This window comes from Gracilinanus agilis, chromosome 3 (genome assembly GCF_016433145.1).
Source record: "Gracilinanus agilis isolate LMUSP501 chromosome 3, AgileGrace, whole genome shotgun sequence".
NCBI lineage: Eukaryota > Metazoa > Chordata > Mammalia > Didelphimorphia > Didelphidae > Gracilinanus > Gracilinanus agilis.
The window spans coordinates 95,220,141-95,241,706 of NC_058132.1; the positions used below are offsets into that span (position 1 = coordinate 95,220,141).

The 21,566-nt window shown below is 34.9% G+C and overlaps 1 protein-coding gene across 1 annotated transcript in view; it reads right to left on the reverse strand.

Annotated features, from left to right (window-relative positions):
• The window catches only part of PGM2L1 (phosphoglucomutase 2 like 1), a 60,686-nt gene that overhangs the window by 9,417 nt on the left and 29,703 nt on the right, over positions 1-21,566 (reverse strand). The window contains exons 6-12 of the mRNA XM_044668139.1: positions 18,503-18,696; positions 13,958-14,147; positions 13,288-13,385; positions 12,800-12,980; positions 11,882-11,975; positions 9,833-9,962; positions 3,955-4,144 (exon numbers count right to left, since the gene is read on the reverse strand). Of these exons, the coding sequence (XP_044524074.1) occupies positions 3,955-4,144; positions 9,833-9,962; positions 11,882-11,975; positions 12,800-12,980; positions 13,288-13,385; positions 13,958-14,147; positions 18,503-18,696 (1,077 nt within the window). The remainder of the gene's footprint in view (positions 1-3,954; positions 4,145-9,832; positions 9,963-11,881; positions 11,976-12,799; positions 12,981-13,287; positions 13,386-13,957; positions 14,148-18,502; positions 18,697-21,566) is intronic.

Here is a 21,566-nt window from a genome sequence, read left to right on the forward strand (position 1 = left end):
TGCTAATTTAGTATGTTAATCCTCTAATTTTTTTTCCTAACTGATAGCAAATATTATTGATGGCTATTGCTGTATGACATAGCTAGAGGTCTGGTAATATTATTCCCCTTTCATTCAGATATTGTTTTCATTATTTGATTTTTATTATTTTACTTGAGATTCTATACCTTTCTTTCAAATGAATTTTATTATTTTGTTAATTTTGAAAAGTGTTCTCAGAGAAATTTTACTTGTATAGCACTAAATCTACAAAGTAAATAATATTAACATTTTTATTATATTGCATGATATTATTATATGAGCATGGTTTGACCATGAGCAACAAATAGCTCTTCAATTATTTTATTTATTTATTTAAAACCCTTACCTTCCATCTTAGAATCAATACTGGGTATTGGTTCCAAGGCAGAAGAGTGGTTAAGCGTGGGCAGTGGGGGTTAAGTGACTTGCCCAGAATCACACAGCTGAGAAGAGTCTGAGGCCAGATTTGAAACCAGGACCTCCCATCTCTGGGGCTGACTCTCAATCCACTGTAGCTCTTCAATTATTAAGTCTCTCTTTAATTCTAAAAACATGTTTTATAGTTAGAGACAGAGATAAGGACTGGATTACTAATGCAGGTAGGTACTTTCTCTGCAACTTCTGGGCTATGTGAGTTGCCCTATGAGGTTAAGAATTTTGCTATGGTTTGAACAATCATTATCAGAGAGAAGCAGTACTTATACTTAGGCCTTCAACTCTGAAACTATCTACTCTTCCATACTACCTCTTTATAGTTGTACAAATCTTGTTTGTGTCATGATAGGTTAATTTCCAAATAATGTATACAATTTTCAGTTATTTTAAAAAGAATCTCATTATTTCTTCCTAGTTTTTGTTAGTAATTTTTTGTTGATAATTTTTGTAGATCTATTTTGTATTCTGCTATCTTACTGAAGCTATCATCTCAATTAGATTCTCCACTGATTTTCTGGGGTTTTCTAAGTATACAATCACACTGTTTGGAAAAGAGGATAATTTTGTCATTTCTTTGTTAATAGATGTCATTGTTTTCATCTTCTTGTATTGCTCCTTTTCTAGAAATATGTCAAATAATAGCAGAGGGGGCACCCTTGCTTTACCCCTATTTGTACTGTTAAGAGCTTCTTCTAGTGTTTCTCTAAATATAATAATCATATTAAAGAAGTCTTTCCATGCTTATGTTCTTTAAAGTTCTTAAAATCTTGCTTCCTGTCTCAGAATTGATTCTAAGTTTTGGTTCCAAGTTAGAAGAGTGGTAAGGGTTAGGCAACTGAGGTCAAGTGACTTGCCCAAGGTCATACAGTTAAGAAGTATCTGAGGCCAGATTTGACCCAGGACCTCTCATCTCCAGGCCTGGCTCTTTATCTACCAAACCACCTAGCTGTCTCTCTTTAGAGTTCTTGACATAAAATAAGTACTATGCTTTGTAAAAGGCTTTTCTGCATCTATAGAATTATGTAGTTTTTGTGATCTTTGTGGTATATTTGTTTAGTTAATACTAATTGATTTCTTAATGTTGTGGCTTCTTTTCTTCTCTGATATGACACCAACTTAATCACAATGAAATATTTTCAGGATTTATTGATATGGAATCCTTATTTTTTTGCATCCAATTTGAGACTGATCTATATTTCTCTTTCTCTGCTTTCTCTCTCTCTAGTGTAGGGAGATATTTGTTTTATAAAATGAACTTGATAGAGTACCTTTTCACTTGATTTTTTTTTTATGTTTTTTTTTAAACCCTTGTATTCGGTGTATTGTCTCATAGGTGGAAGATTGGTAAGGGTGGGCAATGGGGGTCAAGTGACTTGCCCAGGGTCACACAGCTGGGAAGTGGCTGAGGCCGGGTTTGAACCTAGGACCTCCTGTCTCTAGGCCTGAGTCTCACTCCACTGAGCTACCCAGCTGCCCCCTTCACTTGATTTTTGAAAATAATTTTTATAGATCTCCATCAATTGTGAAATATCTAACGAAATTATTGTACATATATGTGATAGGATATTGATGGATCATAAGAAATGATGAATATGAATAATTCAGAGAAGCATGAAAAGACATGATATATTTAGAAAGGTGATGAATGACTGTAAGTACAGAATGATGAATGAATGTAGGTATAGATTCTGACATACATTTTCAGATACAAACAATATATAACAAAATATAAAATATATAACAAATAATATAACTCAAATTTGTTTTGCTTACCTGTAATCTTTTATATAAGGAAGAGTTTTATTTAGGGGAAAGGTTTTGAAAAATTATAAGAGAAACTGTAGAGGTAGTGATAGTAATGCCAAAAATAATTACATCAATGAAACATAAGAAATACACAGAAGAGAAAAGAACAAAGTTCAGAAGGGGGAACAAGCAATATTGGTACTAGCACATTAAATTAATGGGACTACCATGGTATAGCTGAAGGAGCATAAGCAGCCATGGAGTCAAAAGACCCAAGTCCAAATTCTGATTTGAACCACCTCTGATGCTTACTACTTGTGTGTAGGCAAGTCACTTAACTTCCTTGGGACTCAGTTTCCTCTCTACAAAATGAAGAGTTGAGCTATATTGTCCCTGAGGTATTTTTCTATATATGTACATTTCTGTATATATACATATGATGTGTATGTGTACATATACATCAGTGATTCCCAAATTGTGGGTGCTACCGCCCCCGGTGGGTGCTGCAGTGATCCAGGGGAGTGGTGATGGCCACAGGTGCATTTATCTTTCCTATTAATTGCTATTAAAATAAAAAAAATTAATTTCCAGGGGGCTAAGTAATATTTTTTCTGGAAAGGGGGTGGTAGGCCAAAAAAATCTGGGAACCACTGATATACATACACATAGGGCTATAATGGAGTCAGAGTTTCACATACAAAAAAGAGATGATATTTCTCAAAACCAAAATTCTAATGCCAAAATGCAAATAATTCCAATGTGTAAGAAAAAGTAGAACTATTTAAAGAGACTAATGTGCATTAAAAACACCAGAAGTTTTAAAAGACTTAACTCTAAACAATGCAATGATTAATTATGATTCCAGAGGGTCAATGATAAAGAATGCTCCCTACCTCCTGACAGAAAAATGGACTAATATGAAGAATGAGAAACATACTTTTGGACATGGCTGATATGAGAATTTGTTTTATTTGACTATGATAGAATATTGTATTTAGTTCATTAGATATCATATTTTAGGAGAGACACCGTTAAATGGAAACATATCCAAAGGAAAGAAAATGAGACAGTGAAGAGAACTGAAAGTGTGCTGGTGAGATGGTGCAATGAATAGGAGGTTGGGGTTGGAGTACAAAAGACCCAAATGTCAATTCAGCCTCAGGTATATACTAGCACTGAATGTCTCAGTCTCAGTTCATAAAACAGGGATAATAATAGCACATATCTTATACTGCTGTTTTAAGGATTAAATGAGATAACATTTAATAATAAATGAGATAAATAATTAAAGTGTTCTGTAAACTATAAAATGGCATGAAAACACTATTATGTTATATTAGAAATGGTTGAAGAAACATGGGATTTTTAGTCTGGAAAAGTTAAGGCATAAGGGGAATGTAATCCTTTTCTTCAAGTATTTATTTGAAGAGTGGTCATGTGGCTTAACCATACATTCCTTGCTCCAGAGAACCAACTCCAAAAACAGGAGTATGTATAAATGCTTCAGAGTTGGGAGTTTGGCTCCATATAAGGAAAAAATCCTTACAATTTTGTTCAAAAGTTTTGTTCAATAAATGTTAACTTACTAACTGCCTAACAGAGCAAAAGTAACAAGGAAACAAAATAATGTTGTTATTTTTTTAAAGTGTAAGTCTCCTGACTCCAGATCCGGCATTCCTTTCCATTATACCATGTTGCCTTCAAGATGGCTAGAAAAGCCTTAAGAGAACTTTCAAAAACCACATCACTTACCGATTTCTGATTAAGTTGGCTGCTGTCATATCCAGTAGTAATATCTCGTATGTGCAATATGTCAAAAGCCCCACAAAATTTTGGATATTCTTTTGGAGAATGAAAATTGCGAAGCTTTTCAAATATACGTTTGATAGTAGGTGGGTCATAACATAAGAAATAAGATGTCTTTGAAATATGATATCCATATCTACACAAAAGAAAAACAAAAATCAGAATTTGAGTGTAAGTTAGCCTCTTACAGGCTTAAATAAGCACTTCATAATGCACACTACATTAAATTCTAAATGGAAACACAACCTAAATTTAAAAAATTTATGATTTAAAAATAATTTTAAAAAATAGAGAATGGAAAGATACCTTTCACAACAATTAGAAGAAAAATTCTTGATCAAATAATAGAAGTATTTACAAATGAGAAAATATATCATTTCAATCACATTTTGCATAAATAACAAAATCAAGAGTAAGAATGGAAACTGACTAGTAGGAAAAAATATCTTTGCATCTGATATTTGTCTAAGTATATGATGATTATAGCTAATTAATAGTTAATAATATAAGCTCCCCAAGCATAGGAACTGTTTTCTTTAAGTATTTATAGGAGAAAGGATTTGGGTGTAACTTCAAGGAAGCCAGGGAAATCTATTTTCACAGATGAGGAGAGAGCATTCCAGAAATGAGGGAGAACCAGAGAAAATTCTGAAATAAAAGATGGAATGTTTTGAGGAACTTAAAGGAGGCCACTATCAATGGGCTGAAAAATACATCAGGGAGTAAGGTATAAGGAAACAGGTGAGGTAGGAAAGGATTAGGTTATGAGGACTTTGAATCTGTATTTGATCCTGAAGGTAAGAGGGAACGACTGAGTTTATTGAGTAGTAGTGACATGGTCAGATCTGCATGTTAGGAAAATGACTTTGGTGGCTGAATGGAATGTGATTTGGAGTGGAGAAAGAGGTAAACCCACTAATAGGCTATTACAACTATTAGGCAAGAAGCACTGAGGGCCTGCACAAGGGTGGTGGCAGTGTCATAAGAGAGAAGGGAGAAGATTCAAAAATGTGGCAAAGGTGAAATAACAAGCCCTGGAAAAAGACTGTATGTGGGAGGTGAGAGAGAGTGAGGAGAGGAGGATGACACCCAGCTTATAAGCCTGATGTTGTTGCCCTCTACAATAGGGAAGGCAGGAGAGGGAGTTTTTAGAGGAAAAGATACTAAGTTCTGTTATGAACATTTTGAGTTTAAGACGTCCACTGGACATCCAGGTAGAGATGTCTGAAAGGCAGATGAAGATGCAAGATTGGAGGTCAGAAGAGAGAATGGAGTAGGAAAGATAGATCTGAGAATTATCAGCACAGAGATGGTCATTTAATCCATAGGAGCTGATGAGCTCATCAAGTGAAGTTGTATAGAGGGAGAAGAGAAGAGGGCCAGGACAGAACCCTTCCAAGGTGCCTATGGTTAGAGGGAATAATCTGGATGAGATTGAGGAGCAGTCAGAAAGGTAGGAGGAAAACCAAGAGAATGGTATCCCCAAAAGAGATGAGTGAAACAAAGGCTACAGAAAGGTCAAGGAGAATGAGGATTGAGAAAAGATTCTGGATTTGGTGATTAAGAGACCATTGGTAACCTGGGGAGAGCAATTTCAGAGGAATGATGAGGTTGGAAGCTAGATTGTAAGAGGTTGAGAGAGGAGAGAAAGTGGAGGCACCTACTGTAGATGGCCTTTTCAAGAAGTTTAGCTACAAAGGGCAGAAGATATAGGATAAGAATAGAATCAAATGAGGGTTTTTTGAAGATGGGGGAGACATAGGCAGCAGGGAAGCAGCCAGTAGACAAGGAAAAATTGATAAGTGATAGAATGATGATGACACCAGGGGGAGGAATTTGTTGGAGGAAACTGGATGGAACTGCTTGATCAAATAGAAGTTAGCCTTTTTAAGGAGCAAGGCCACATTATTATTTTATGCAATTAAAAACATTCTTTTTGCCTTGATGCACACCTACAACCTTCTTTCAATCTCTGTGGTGTAAGGCTTTGCACAAAATGCTCCTGGCTAGATCCTATCTAAAATGTCTATGGACTTCTCTGTTTCTCTATAATGACCTATGTGGAAAAATGAAAAGTTTTTCCTTGGATTTTCCCATTACAATTCAGTTTGATAAATTTTCTCAATCTTTGTAGAGGAGTTGTGATGAAAAAGCTCATATGTACTTCTTCCTATTACTCTACTAAACTTTGAGGCTAATTGATCTTTTAGGTGTTATTGTAATATTATCTCCTGAAATCCAATTTAAAATTTCCGACTGCCTACAAGAGTTTAAGCGAGATTATGTCTCCATAAATAGATCTTCATCAACTGCATGGCTGGAGGACTTTCCACTTTCCATCAGCAGCTCTGCTTTGTCTGTATTCTACGAAGAGCTGGTGGGTTATTGTAGAGGTTAAAATTAGGAGATTGACAAAGATAGGAAAGCAGTTTAACAAATTTTTGTTTTAATTGAGAAAAAATAGTAAAGACAGAAAGAAGAGAGAGATATTTAACTGTCTACCTTAGTACTACCTAAAAACTATCTAAATCATCTTATATATCAACCTATAAACTATGTAAAACTATTTTTGAGTCTCAATAATAACTTCAGCCTAGCTAACCAGGCCAAACCTAATATATATATACATGTATGTATATATACACACACACACACACACACATATGTGTATATATATTTTTTTCCTCCCCATACTAACTAAACAATGGACAGCTATCAACCCACACACTCTCCTTCAATTAGATTTTACAGCAGCCAACTGTCACCAGCAACTGCCAGCAGCACCCCTCAGGAAACCTTAGGAGCAAAAGGCCCCTTCTCATACTTCATGCTTACCTTAATCTCTCATTGTCATTCTTGTATCACTTCCTTTCTGAGAGTAGTTTCTATTTCTTTTAACTGTGGGCTGGTTTCCATGGTAACAGAACCTCTTATCTTTGGGCCTGGCTCTCTGTCCACTGAGCCAGCCAGCCAGCCAGCCAGCTCTTTCCCAGTTAAATTAGAGCAAGAGATTAAGAATTCCCTAAGTATCCTTTGGTAACACATGCTTAGTTCCCACTTTCCCACTTCTTTTTTTATTGTTTTCTTTCTCTGTTAGATTGTAAGCTCCTTGAAGGGAGCTGTCTTCTGCTTCTTTTGATTCCCCAACACTTAACACAGTGCTTGACACACAGTAGACACTTAGTAAATGTGAAATGAATTATTGAATTGGGATGATAAACCCAGAGGAGCTGATGAGTTCTATGAGTGTGAGTATAGAGAGAAGAGGGCCTAGGACAGGACCTCAGGATATATCCCAAGTTAGGGAGCATGATATGGATTATGATACAGCAAAAAAGAGTGAGAAGAATCAAGAGGATAGCTAGGAGAGACAAGTGCCACAAAGATCCAGGGAACAGAGAGTATCCAGGACAAAAGTATGGTAAAAGTCAAATGCAGCTAAAAGGTAAAAAAGGATGAGGATTGAGAAAAGGTCATTAGATTTGTTAATTAATAGAGCACTGGTGACTTTGGAGAGAGTGGTTTCAGTTGAATGATGAGGTCAGAAGTCAGACTGCAAAGAGTTGAGGAATTATGTGAGAGTAGAACAAGTTTAGAGGGATAGAAGCAAAAAGTTCTAGGAGTTTAGCTGAGAAAAGAAGACAAGAAATAAGATGGTAGAGTCTAGGGAAGTTGTTTAAGCATAAAGAAATTATTGTTAAATGAAGTAATGACCAGTGGGAGCTAATATAGAGTGAAGTAAGAAGCAGAACCAGGGAAACAATATACACAATGACTAAAGTAACCATCAGAATGAACACTAAAACAAAATGTAATTGTAAGAGTCAATATTGGTCAAAGAAAAAAGAATATGCCACCTCCTTCCTTTGTTGGAAACATAAGAAATTCTGGGTATGGAAATTTGTATCACACTTTCAGACAACATATGCCAACTAGTTTTGCTTAACTGTTTTTAAAATAATTTCTTAACTGCTTCATTTAATAGCTTTTTTGCAATCCTCACTTTTGACAGTTCTAAATATAATAGATCACTAACCCTTCTGGTGCTTTCTGATCTTCCTTTTCTCCTTGTTTTACTCCTACTTCTATGACTTCCTCTCTCAGCTTCCCTTCTTATTATTCATGTCCCATTCTCTAAGCATAGATATACTCCAAGACTCTGACCTAGGTCCTCTTTTCTTTACACTGTTTCTCTTAGTACAGTGATGGGCAACCTTTTGAGCTTGGTGTGTCAAAATTTGCCAAAAAACTGAGCATGACTTGGATGGTGTGTTACTTTGAGAAAAAAACACCATAATTTCATGATATTTATAGTTTAAATAACATACTTCTCTGAATGCTGCTGCATGTGGCAGCGAGTCATCAAAAATGGCTACACACATGTCATCAGTTTGCCATCAGGGTCTTAGTAGTATCAGTTCCCATGAGCTCCACTAACATCTCTATACAAAAGGTTCCCAGATACATCTCTAACCACCATCTCTCTTGAACTCCAATCCCATATTACTATTTGCAGCCATCTCATGGACATATTAAATTCAACATGTTCAAAACATAATTTATTATCTTTATCCGGTCGAAACCCATCTCTCTTCAAAACATCTTTCTTTTCAGTACCACCAATCCTAATCAGGTTTGCAAACTCAGAGTCATTTTCTATTTAACCCTCTCTATCCCACCTCCAATATTTTAATAAATGCTAAATCTTATCCATTCTACTTTTGAAACATGTTGTTTCAATCCTCTTATTTTCTCTCCTATAACAACCATCCTACCTTTAGTTTTCACAACCTCTTGCCAGGATTATTAAAAGTTTTCTAATTGTACTTCTTCTTATCTCTCCCCTTTCTAAACCATTCTTCACTATCAAGAAAATTGGATTATGCCACTCTCCTATTTAAGAATCTTCAGTAGCTCCCCCTAAATGCCTCTAAGAAAAAACTCAGTTCAGGTATGATTTATAAGGAGACTTATCTAGTGTCCTTTTGTAGTACTCTCTCCCAAGTAAATAATCGGTATGATAATTAATTTTGTATTTATTTGCTCTATCTCCACATAAAATGAAAGCTCTTGATGTCAAGGACTCTTTTAATTGTTTTGTCTTATATGCTCAGCATTTAGCAAGTCACATTGGGCTATTTTAGCTAGTACTTAAACATTATTTGTTTATTTTCTTTTAAGGGAGTAAATTCAAGGTTTCTTCCATTTTCCTTATCTCCTTCAGTGTCAAGAAGCAAGGGTGAATTAGAACAATGAATCATTTGCAGTCCAAGAGTACCACAGAATCTGTACCACAATTTAGGGGTGGGGAATTTCTATAGGTCAAAGAAGGGAAAAGGTGGGAGGTAGATGAATATTGCTAAAGCTGTGATTTACTGAAGGGGCTTAATCTTGTCTAAGCCATTTCTTCCTCAGGGGAGATTCTATTATCCTTGTTAATGTAGGGAAGGCATATATCCATATTCAGGTCTAAATAAAATTTATTAATAAGCATCTATAATAATTGCAAGGTACTGAGGAATACAAGGACAAAACACAACAAAAGAGTCCCTGCTCTTAAAGAACATTTACTAAATGTCCAACAGTCTAATATGAAGCCAATCTATTGTATTTTTAGATAACATATATAATCATATCACTTTCTAAGGGAAATTTAGAGTCTGATATGACAACCAAACTGAGAAAATTGGAACTCCTGTTCCTAGGACCTTTGCAATTTACAAAGAACAGTCAACAAGTGAGTGTTAATTCAATTAAAATCCAAAAAAAAAAAAAGATAATAAACAAGAGTCCATAATGTTAGGTTCACAACAACAGAACTTACCTTTCATAAACTTTAATAAGCTGTTGTGCCAATGTTAGGTTTTTGGTTTCCAGGTAAGTTGCCATTTCAGCAACAACAGCAGCTGCACTCACTCCATCTTTATCCAAAACAAAAGTCCCACACAGAAATCCTGGGAAACAAAAAAGAGCTTCAGAAAAAAAAAAAGTTTTTTTCAAGAGAAAACAGGCTTATGTTTCCATTAGTCTTATCGTTCTAAAGGACAAAATAAATCAAGGGTCATTTAATACCTGATGAAACCTACAAAGTAATATATTTAGTGTCTTTTAAAAAAAACCAGTTAATCACATCTTTTTCAGAAAAAGAAAAGATGGTTACAAATCAAAACTAAAAGACAAAAATCCCCTCTTTACAAGATTCCATGATGAATTCTTCTTGTTAGTTGTTTTAAGACAGTAATTTTCTATATTAAGAAATAAGTATTTTCTAATGAGCAAAGCTATCTGGAAATTAAATGATTTGTCTTGTGAGACAGTGAGTTTCCTATTAATGGAAATATTTAAGTAGAGGACGATAATATCGGAAGCTGAAGGGTACCCTGGAAAATCAACAAGTCCAAACCATTCATTTTATAGGAAAAAAAACGAAACAAAACCTGAGGCCCAAAGAAATGAATTGACTTTAAGTTTCACATAGCTAGTATGGGTTGGAAGCTATAACTGAAATCCAGGACTTCTGACTCCAAATCTACTATACCAGAAGATGAATAACTACATTTGGAGGATATTGCAAGTTTGTTTCATGTTTTCATCAATTCCCAGAAAAGTACAGTTGGAAGAGTCCAAAAGTCAAACTTCTATCTAAAGCATGAATCAATTTCCTCCACATGTCTAACACAGTCATTTAGATTTCTCTAGATAAGGAACTCACTATTTATCTAAAGGGAGGGATGTAAAAAAAAAATGTATATATTTTATAATTTATATTATATTATAATTATATTTATAATTTAATTCTACATCTACATACATTTATATATGTAGAATTAAATTATCTCTAAGGTCTTTTCCAATGCTGATATATATATGCATATATATGTATATGTACATATATACATATCTATCTTCTGTGTAGCTTACTTTAGACACTTGCTCTATTTTGCCCAGATTTCCAATTTTGCTTTCCTCATTTATACTAGACTCTGCCACACCCAAATTACATTGATTAGAAGGTTTTAAATCAGGAATCTCGATTCATAATGATTTCTTGGGTTTCGTTCCCATTTGAATGTATCTTTCCATATCATCTAATGAAGGGGAATGACTATATTTTTTACATGCATGGTTACAGCACGAACCATCATGTTTGTTATCATCATTTCTTTTTGATTCATTGTTGTTCTTAGACCATTTCGAATTATAGAAGGTTTTTCTGTTGCTTCTGTCTCTTTGATTTTGATTATTGTTTCTTGAAAAATCTATTTGCTGCTTAAATCTACAAAATCGAAGGATGTGCCCAATCCGTACACATAGGTAGCAACGTGGGGATGATTTTGTTCTTTGGGTGTTGCTAGTAGGTTGCCTATACTGATTTTGGCTCCTACTTGTTTGGAGAGCAAAATTTTTCACTTCCTCTAATTCTTTCTCCCGCTTTGCCTGTTTTAATTGTTGTTTCAGATTAGCTATCACTTCATCCTTATCAGTTTCAGATTGTCTAGCTAATCTTGGCTCTTTTTGTTTTGAGTTGTGAATGTAAGCTCCATTTTGCCTTACATCCTCCAGTGGTAGTGATTCCCACTGTGGACAACTCTGTCTAAAATAGTTTTGTATCGGGATTGAGGTTCCCTTCACAAACTGTCTACGTATGTGATCAACGGTATCCTGGGCATGTGTGTCTCTGAGACCAAGAATCGTTTCTGCAGCTTTGATGACCCTATCCAGAAAACTACTCCGGTGTTCTTCTTCCCCTTGTTTCAGTTTTTCTAAGCAGAAATATCCATTAGTAAAGTATTATAATAATACAGGTATGAGGTTATGAGTGCTACTAAAGTAGGAATAGCCACTATGGTCCCTCTGGTGTTCTCATACATACCAATGGACTCTTCAAATGCAAAAAGGACTTCTTTCCCATTTTCTATGAGTTCTTTTATTCTACTTCCAATCCATTTAAAACCTGGTAATGTTTCCTGAAATATAAAGTAGGATACTAAGTGACTTTTCTATCACGTGTATGTGTGTAAACTGATACATATATGTAACAATATGCATAGTGTTCATGTAGTAAAATGACATGGTTATTTACTGTAATACATTCCCAGTATCCATAGATGTACTTGACTGCTTTTCTGATTATTTACACTGAACTACTTATATACTGCTCCATAACTCTCAGACTTTGTGAAATACTAAATGAAATAACCTGTAAGAGTTATTGGTTTATCTTTAGTACTGAGATTGCTTTTCAACTGGCATGGAATGGAATGGAATAATACCACCACTTTAATAGTTAAATGCAAAATACAACATAAATTACTATAGACAATTAAAAAAAGAAAAATGTACATAATAATCTAACTTTAGACTCCAGCTTTCTAACTCAAAATACCATGAAGGATTCCTCATTTAAAAGCCTCATAATTATCAGAGGAAGCAATAATGTTGATTTTCAAAATTACTTGTTTGTTAGCTATTTAGTTACTTTTAAAACTTATGTTTCTTAAAGCTATCTCCAAAACACCAGAACGACTAGGTAAAAAAACAATCACTTTTCTAATGTTTTTTCTAACTTTGTTACTAATTAGCTGCATGACCTTGAGACAGTCATCATTTGTAAAATAAGGAAGTTGGATTCAATTTTTAATGTCCTTTCCACTGATAAACTTTACAAATGTAAACTAAGAAATAGCATTTTCTGAAATTATAAGTGAAATCAATGGAAATCAATACTTGTAAAAAATTTCTCTAACTTCCAGTTGTAAAAATAAACACAAAAATACTATCTAGCTCTTACTTCAAACTGAAATCCTTCTTTATGTGCAATTGCCTTCAAAATTTTGGAGGAGACTGTAGTGGCTAACATGTAAATGTTCTTCACATCAGCATTCTGTGACTTATTTTCCTTCCAGCAATCAAACATCCACCACCCAAACAACGCTGCTAACTCATTGCCTGTGAAAACTTTCCAACGGCCACTGCACAGAGAAGGGAAAAATCCATCAAAACCAAATTCTTTAAACTTTATATTAAAAACTATATTAAATTAAAATATTAACTATGTATTTACATTAAGACCTAAAATGGTAAAACAAAAACAAAAACAAAATCAACCCACATTTAACTAAACCCCAAATAGGATAGATGAGAAAAAAGATTGCTTTTTTTTAAAGCTATGAAAAAACCCAGCTATGCCAGGTAATAGTGCCATTGGGAAAAGGATAATATTGCTCTAAGGCAAAAGAACAATCAAATCAAATATTTAAGCCTTTATCAGGTACTTACTCCCCCTGCAGTTCAGCCACTGCCAGTCTGTCTGCATCAGGATCTGTGGCTACCACTACTCTGGCATTTTCCTTCTCAGCCAATCTCAGCGACAGCTCCTGGGACAACCATCCAAATATCCAGATTACATTGAAGAAATTGAGTTTATGCTAACTCTCAAATGTATGTAATATGTTCAAATATTAATCCCCTCTAATGTACTCTAGTTTTGGAATAACAGAGTTTAACCAAATTAAAAAAAAAAGGATCCTAGATTTTCCTAGAAATTATATGTTCATATCAAGGAGTTATACAGCATTAATACAGATTATAGAGCTCCCTTAAAATTTAAGAAAGATATAAAATATGACTTTTGCTTTTCTAACTCTTAAAACCTTAATTATTCTCTGACTTATGGGTGACAAAGGCAGCCTAGAAGAATGGGAAAAGCATTAGGTTTAGAATAGATCTGGATTGAATTTATGGCTCTGAAGGAAGTACAAGCCCCACTCTGGATCTTAGTTTTCCCAGATGTAGAATGAAGGGAATGAACTACATGATAAGATCATAAATTTGGGACCAGATGGGACCTAAGAAGATTGAAGAAGTCTATTCTAATTATGCTATTTTAAGATTCTTTCCATTTTAACAAAGTTAAATAATTCAATTTGGTAATAAAATACATAGATACCAGCACAGATTCTCCTTCTTCAGGATTTGGACATTTAACAGTAGAAAAGTCTGGATCCGGATCCTGTTGTTCTGGTACTGGAATTGGAGGCTTAAATCCAAACACTTTAAAAGCCAATTGTACATAATCATGACCAACTCCATGAAATGCTGTATGGACAAATTTCAAGCTTGTCTTTAAGTTCAGCTCTCTGAAGAGAAAAAACAGAATTCAATCAATATTATAAATACTTTTAATTATGATATAATGGAAAATGGCAATACTCTAATAAAATATAGTTAAAAATTCAGAATTCTGAGCAGAAATTTAACATGACTTAAAAATAAACCATGAAGTATTCAACTAAGAGAACAAAAATTTCTGGTCTGATCTTTCTAAGTCTAGAAAGCTTTGTTATGCTTGAAGGTCATTAAGGCAATAGGTACCTTGTGATACTTTTTGGCAAAATGGGCACCACCTTCCTTCAAGAAGCAAAACAAAACAGCTTTCTCTTCTGCTCATTTATTCTTATAACATCCAAATTCCTGTTTGTCACTCTTTTCCAGGTACAATAGCAAGGCATTCTCCTTCTGTTTCTCATTATCATTTTACAATGACTTAACTATATGGCCAACTCCAATCAAAGAATCTCAGAATTTGAGAGCTGGAAGGGATCTCAGTGGGCCCAAACCCAAAGCCATACAAAAAAGGAATTTCTACTAAAATATACCTAACAAGAGGTCATCTATGCTCTGCTTGAAGACCACCAAGGAAGCTGAATCCATGACATCTCAAGGCAACTCATTCGACTTTTAGATAGCTCTAATTATTTTTTCAAATTTTTTGGTTACATTTTGAGTTCCAAGTTGCCTCCCTTCCCCAACTCCCTCCCCCCCGCCACATGCATGTGTGTGCACAATATATACTTCCATAAATATCAGTTCTTTTTCTGGATGTGGATAGGATAGGATTTTCCTTTACAAGTTCTTTGTAGTTTGTTTGAATGGTCATATTACTCAAAATACTTTAGTTATCCATAGTTATTCTTTGAACAATATTGCTGTTACTATATACAATCTTCTCTTGGTTCTACTTGCATTATTTCATGCAAGTTTTTCCATGTTTTTCTTTTTTAACCTTAAAAATAAGTCACTTCAGTCTCTTCTACCCATTTACTTCCCCCCCACCCTGAGATGTCAAGCAATCTGATACAGATTTTACATGTGCAATCACTTCCATGTTTTTCTAAAACCAACTTACTTCTCATAGTATTCTATCAGAAACATACCACAACTTATTCAGCCATTCCCCAATTGTGGATATCCCCTCAATTTCTAATTCTTTGCCAGCACAAAGGGCTGCTATAAATATTTTTAAATATAAAGGTTCTTTTCCTTTTTTCTTTATTACCTTGGAATGCCACCCAATAGTGGTATTGCTGGGTCAAAAGGTTTTATAACTCTGGACATAATTCCAAATTGCTCTCCAAAATTAGTTCAGAATTCTAAAAACATTGTATTAGTGCCCCAGTTTTTTTCCATATCCCCTCCAGTATTTGTCATTTCCCCCTTCTATCATCTTAGCCAATCTGATAGGTGTGAGACAGGTACAACTCAGAGTTGTTTTAATTTGCATTTCTCTATTCAATAATGATTTCGGACATTTTTTCACATAACTATACATAGTTTTGGTTTCTTCTTCCAAAAACTGCTTGTTTGTATCTTTGATCATTTATCAAATGAGGAATGACTCATATTCTTATAAATTGACTTAGTTCTTTATGTTTGAGATATGAGGCCTTTAAATAAGAGAGTCCTTTAAATACCTGAAGCAGCTTTTATTTCTCTTCTTTAGTCTAAATATGCCCATTGTATCAATTGATCCTTATATGAAATAGACTCAAGTTTCTTCACCATTCTAATTACCCTCTTTGAGACTATCTCAAGTTAATTCAGTGTAATGTGGTGGTGCCCCAAACTCCCCTACAGGGGAGGTTTGAGGAGAGCAAGCGAGAACAGAGAATATCACTTTTATTTCCTCAAAGCTCTGCCATTCTTAATGCAACCTAAGACCCCATGATAGTTTTTGTCTACCACATGGTGTTGCTGCCTCCCCTCTTGAGCTTGTAGTCCACTAAAACCCCTAGATCTTATTCAAAAGGACTAATCTTCAGCTCATTCTGAAATAGAACCAGATTTTCAGAAAGGCTTTTTATTAGCAATTAAGGGAATAAGCTGAGGAATTTTAATAATACTATCATTATATCCTATATATTAATTTAATTTAATAATACTATCAATATATCCTATATATTAAAAAAATTAGGGGACATTAAGTGGCCAGACCAAACTATTAGACATCTTAAAAGAGCTTGGCCTTACCTCCATATGAAACTACTATTTTGCCTGAGAACAAACAGCTACAACTGGTCAACACATATCTCTTATTCTCTATGTTATGAAGCCTTTTGCTACTATTGGAATCTTCTACACCAACTTCGAGGCTGATCCAGAGCTCCCAGCAGTCATGAAAGGACAACATTAGCAAGATTCCAAACGTATTTTGAGAATTGACTGAGGGTGGTCCCTACTATTAGAAAAATCATACAAGTTGACAATACTGCATATAAAGACCCCGATATCTAAAAGGTGGTGTTGCATAGTGAATAGTGTATTAGATTTGGAGCCAAAATATACTACTTATTATGTGACCATAAGGAAGTGTGTTTCCTCTCCTATAAGACAGAAATGACCTTTGCACTACTTACTTCACAAAGTTGTTGTGAGAAAGCAGATTATAAATTGTAAAATGTTACAGAAATGTGGGTTATTAATTCTTATCCAGGAGAAGAAAAAGTCATTTCTTCCCATATACAACAAACATTTTATAGTTAAGGATATCTAAGTAAAAATACTGGTATTCAATTGACCAAACATCATTTCAAAAGAGTTACTTGAGGCCTTATATAGAAAAGGGAAAAAGTATATTAAAATGACTTAACAGATAATACATAATGGCTTACTAGGAAGAAAATTAGGAGAAATGAACAAGAAAAAACATTTCTAAAAATCTACATTGTGGAAGGGAAGCAACAAATTGGGAAAAATATAACAAAAACCTCTGACAAAGGTCTAATTATTCAAATATATAAGGAGCTAAATCAATTGTACAAAAAAATCAAGCTATTCCCCAATTGATAAATGGGCAAGGGACATGAATAGGCAATTTTCAGATAAAGAAATCAAAACTATCAATAAAGCACATGAAAAAGTGTTCTAAATCTCTTAAAATCAGAGAAATGCAAATCAAAACAACTCACCATCTCACACCTAGCAGATTAGCTAACATGACAGCAAAGGAAAGTAATAAATGTTGGAGGGGATGTGGTAAAATTGGAACATTAATGCATTGCTGGTGGAGTTGTGAACTGATCCAACCATTCTGGATGGCAATTTGGAATTATGCCCAAAGGGCTTTAAAAGACTGCCTGCCCCTTTGATCCAGCCATACCACCGCTGGGTTTATACCCCAAAGAGATAATAAGGAAAAAGACTTGTACAAAAATATTTATAGCTGCGCTCTTTGTGGTGGCAAAAAATTAGAAAATGAGGAGGTGCACTTCGATTGGGGAATGGCTGAACAAATTGTGGTATATGCTGGTGATGGAATACTATTGTGCTCAAAGGAATAATGAACTGGATGAATTCCATGTGAACTGGAACAACTTCCAGGAATTGATGCAGAGTAAAAGGAGCAGAACCAGGAGAACCCTATACACAGAGACTGATACACTGTGGCACAATCGAATGTAATAGACTTCTCTACTAGCAGCAATGCAATGATCCAAGACATTTCTGAGGGACTTATGAGAAAGAACACTATCCACATCCAGAGAAAGAACTGTGGAAGTAGAAACTCAGAAGAAAAACAACTGCTTGATTACATGGGTCAGTGGGGATTTGATTGGGGATGTAGACTCTAATCTAAAAGATCACCCTAGTGCAAATATCAATAATATGGAAATAGGTCTTGATCAATGACACATGTAAAATACAGTGGAATTTTGCATTGGCTATGGGAGGAGGGTGGAAGGAGGGGAGAGAAAGAACATGAATCATGTGACCATGGAAAATTTCTCTTAATCAAATAAAATTAAAAAAATTAAAAAGTCTACATTGTAGGGAGTTCTTTGGGAACTGGAAAAATGAAAACTGTATGGTACCCCCAAAAAGGGTAGTTTCTCAGTAATTTTCAGTGATAGCTAAAAAACCAATTTTAATAGCAATAATATAAAAGAAATATTATCTTACATAAGCTTCTAGCCTTTAAAAATAATTTCAGTATAATAAATACATAAGAGTGTTTGCCTTACTCTCTTCCCAGTAAAAAGTCAGAAAAGAATGATTATAAAGTAGCCAATGGACTACAAAACCCTGCTCCATCTACCCCCAATACAATGTGTCTATTTTCTCTAGGAGCTAAGGTGATTCTGTTACTGCAGAACTCAATCCTTATTTCTTTTGCCCTGCCTTAAAGTGAGATTATCAGATCTACCTAAGCAAGTACCTGTGAAAACAGATCTTTTTCAGATCTTCCTTGTAACGTGCACAAATATCCTGCAGAGGATCTCGCTTCAGGGGGCTGGTGTCCACTAGATTTTCATTCCAGGAATCAATCCAGGGCTCAACACTTTCTTCTATACATTTTAGGATCTCTTTATCATGAGGAGATGTAATCTGAGCACCTGTTTCCCAGTACACCTAGATGATTTAAGAACAATTAAAAAAAACTATTAAAGAACTTACTATGGGCACAGGGATACAAAATTGAAAGTGCAAGTCTCTTCCCTCAGGAAGCTTAAAAGTAAATGGGTAGATGTGGCATTTATACAAAGTAGTGTGATCTATGATAAAAACCCAAGACAAGAGAGAAAGAAGTATACTAAGACAAGTTAATAAAAGTGAGATTCCTTTTGGAGAAGAGGCTCAGGTAAACCTCCAGGGAAGAGAAGGTTCCTGTACTTGATAAGGATTTCAACAGAAGAGTTATACAATTTTGGGAATGGGAGACAATAAACACACATGAAGAAAAGAAACAAGAATTACAGAATTTAAAGTTGGAAGTGTGATGAAATTAGGGAACAAATTTAAAAAGGAGAGAGCTTTTGTTGCTGGATAGTACTTTATTATGAGTTAATTTGGTTCTTTAGAATTAAACCAATGAAGAGAAATTATATTATTTGTAACATCACAAAACAAGTCTGTACTTCCTTCTGTTTGAAAAATGTAGCCAACATATGATTCTCAGGCCTCCTTCCTTCAACCTCCTTCTCCCTTCCCTATCTCACTACTCCTTAATTTCTCACTCCTTGTGGAAGCATACAGATGCTTTTCCTCTTTAGGCAATATATCTTAAAATAGTATTAGACTAGTACTTAATATAAACCTCTTGGTCTAAATCTGAATGAAAAATCGCTCTCTAATATCAATTCCCAAACAATGTCCTGTACCAAAATCTTTCCATATCATTTTTACCAAAGGTCTTAATATTCCTGAGAGAAAACTGGGTCAATTTAAGAAGAAACTCTAAGCTCCTGGAAAATGGAAATAATGATAACCAGAATTAGATTGGAAACATTAGAATCTAATAAAAGTCATTCCCTATCTTTCTCTTGGAGTAGAATGAATAGTGCAGTCAATGAAGTCTCCAGGATGCACCAAAAGCTAAGTGATAAAATCACAATTGTTAACAAACTTTCGTCGAAGCTCTGGAGCTGTTGGTGTTGGGATTATGGCTTTATCTGGAAATATGATAAATTGTAACTCCAAAAAAGGTTACCAGAGATAGATTTCCCAGGGAAAGAGGAATGCCCATCCCCTGTTACTTTCTTTAGGCAGAGATCTTAAGATGGAGTCATGGAGCTAGAATGTGAATCTTGGCTTTGCCATTCAAACATGTTAGGCAAGTCACTGACTTTCTCTACGTCTTGGTTTTCTTTGACTAAGGGTCAAAGGAGATGGTTAGACTTGTATAGAGAGTCATAAATAAACAGTTTAATCTCTAAATCCTATTATATCCAGCTATAGCTGATGATTATAACTAATTGATGACTCCTTTCATTATTAAAAGTTTTCCTGTATAATAAATCATTTTAATTTAAAAAAGGGGGGAAATATGTGGGAAGCCAATAAGAGAACAGCTAAAAATCTGAGACTCCTCTTTTGACCCCTTTTGTGAACCTTGTGATTTCTTGTTGAAAAGTATTGTGGCCTTATTGTAAAGCTTTAAGTTCCTAGCTAACCAACAGTTAAAAGGTTAACACTCTTCCCTTTGGCCAGGAATGCAGCTGCCTGGTACAGCCAAGGCCAAAACCTTAGCTGGGGCAATTCGACCCTGAGAAAATATTCCCTGACTTGGCTTTCTGATAAGAACCTAGGCAAAATTCAGCCTTGGCTTTGTTCTGTTCTGAAGCCAATGAGACCTTTTGTGTATTGATATGACATAATTTGTAACTTCTGCGCATCTGCGAAGTTTCAGGGGGGTTCTTTTGTGTGAAATGAGTCTTGAAATATATATAATAAACTCCATGCTCTGAGAGACAGAGCTGGAAGCATGAGCTAAAAGATCTTCGTGACCTGTTATTTCCTTATCAACTAAACTGTCCTTATCAGATTATCAGAGATGATAAAAAGATCTCAAGAGAGACTTGGACCTTCTCAGAAGGCACTTCCCAGCTTCCACATCTCTGATCTAGGGTCTTCTTGACAAGTTCACAGTAGCAACTGTGTTTTTGTTCCTGTAGTGCCCAGTACTTTGAATGTCTATCTTTTGCTAATTGTTCTGCCCTTCTCTTTGGTGGTTGAATTCCTAACCATTGGCTTTTCTATATCTAAAACTAAAAAAAAAAATCATTCTTAGCTCTTAGGCATACAAAAATTGGTTATCAGGTTACAGTCTGCCAACTTCTGCTTTAAAGCTCAACTCAAAGTCTACTGCTCCTCTACAAGGTTTCTCCTCATCCTCTCAGTCAGGAATGAACTTGGAACTCACATAGCATATCTTTGAGGCTCTTGAATATTATTTGTGTATGGGTGACACCCTTCTTGTCCCCTAAGACTAAGCTCCCCCAAAACAGAGACTATGTGTCATCTAAACTTTGTGCCTTTACTCAGTACCTACCAAAGGTCTCTCCAAAATAATACTTAATCATTAATAATAATTTTGAATAATTTTTGCTTCTCTTTGTATCTCTGGAACATAGCACAGTGCCTGGCACATAGTAAATACATAATATATGCTGATTATTTGAGTTAATTAAATCAAACCTTTATGGTTCCTCTTTAATCTTTTTTTTTTCTTCTCTAGGCTAAACATTCATAGCTTTTCCTGTTTTTCAGGGACAAAGTTCAGCACAAAAGAACCAGAATTTCAGGGTTAGAGGAAACCTCAGTGGCTATCTAGTTGAAACAATAGTCACAAGTGAATTACCATTATGACATACTAGACAAGTGGTTATCCAGCTTCCCCTCGAAGACCAACAGTGAGAGGAAACACATCATTTTCCAAAGCAATATTTGGACAGTTCCAACTTGTTAGTAATTTTTCATGACACCAAAACTAATTTTTGCTA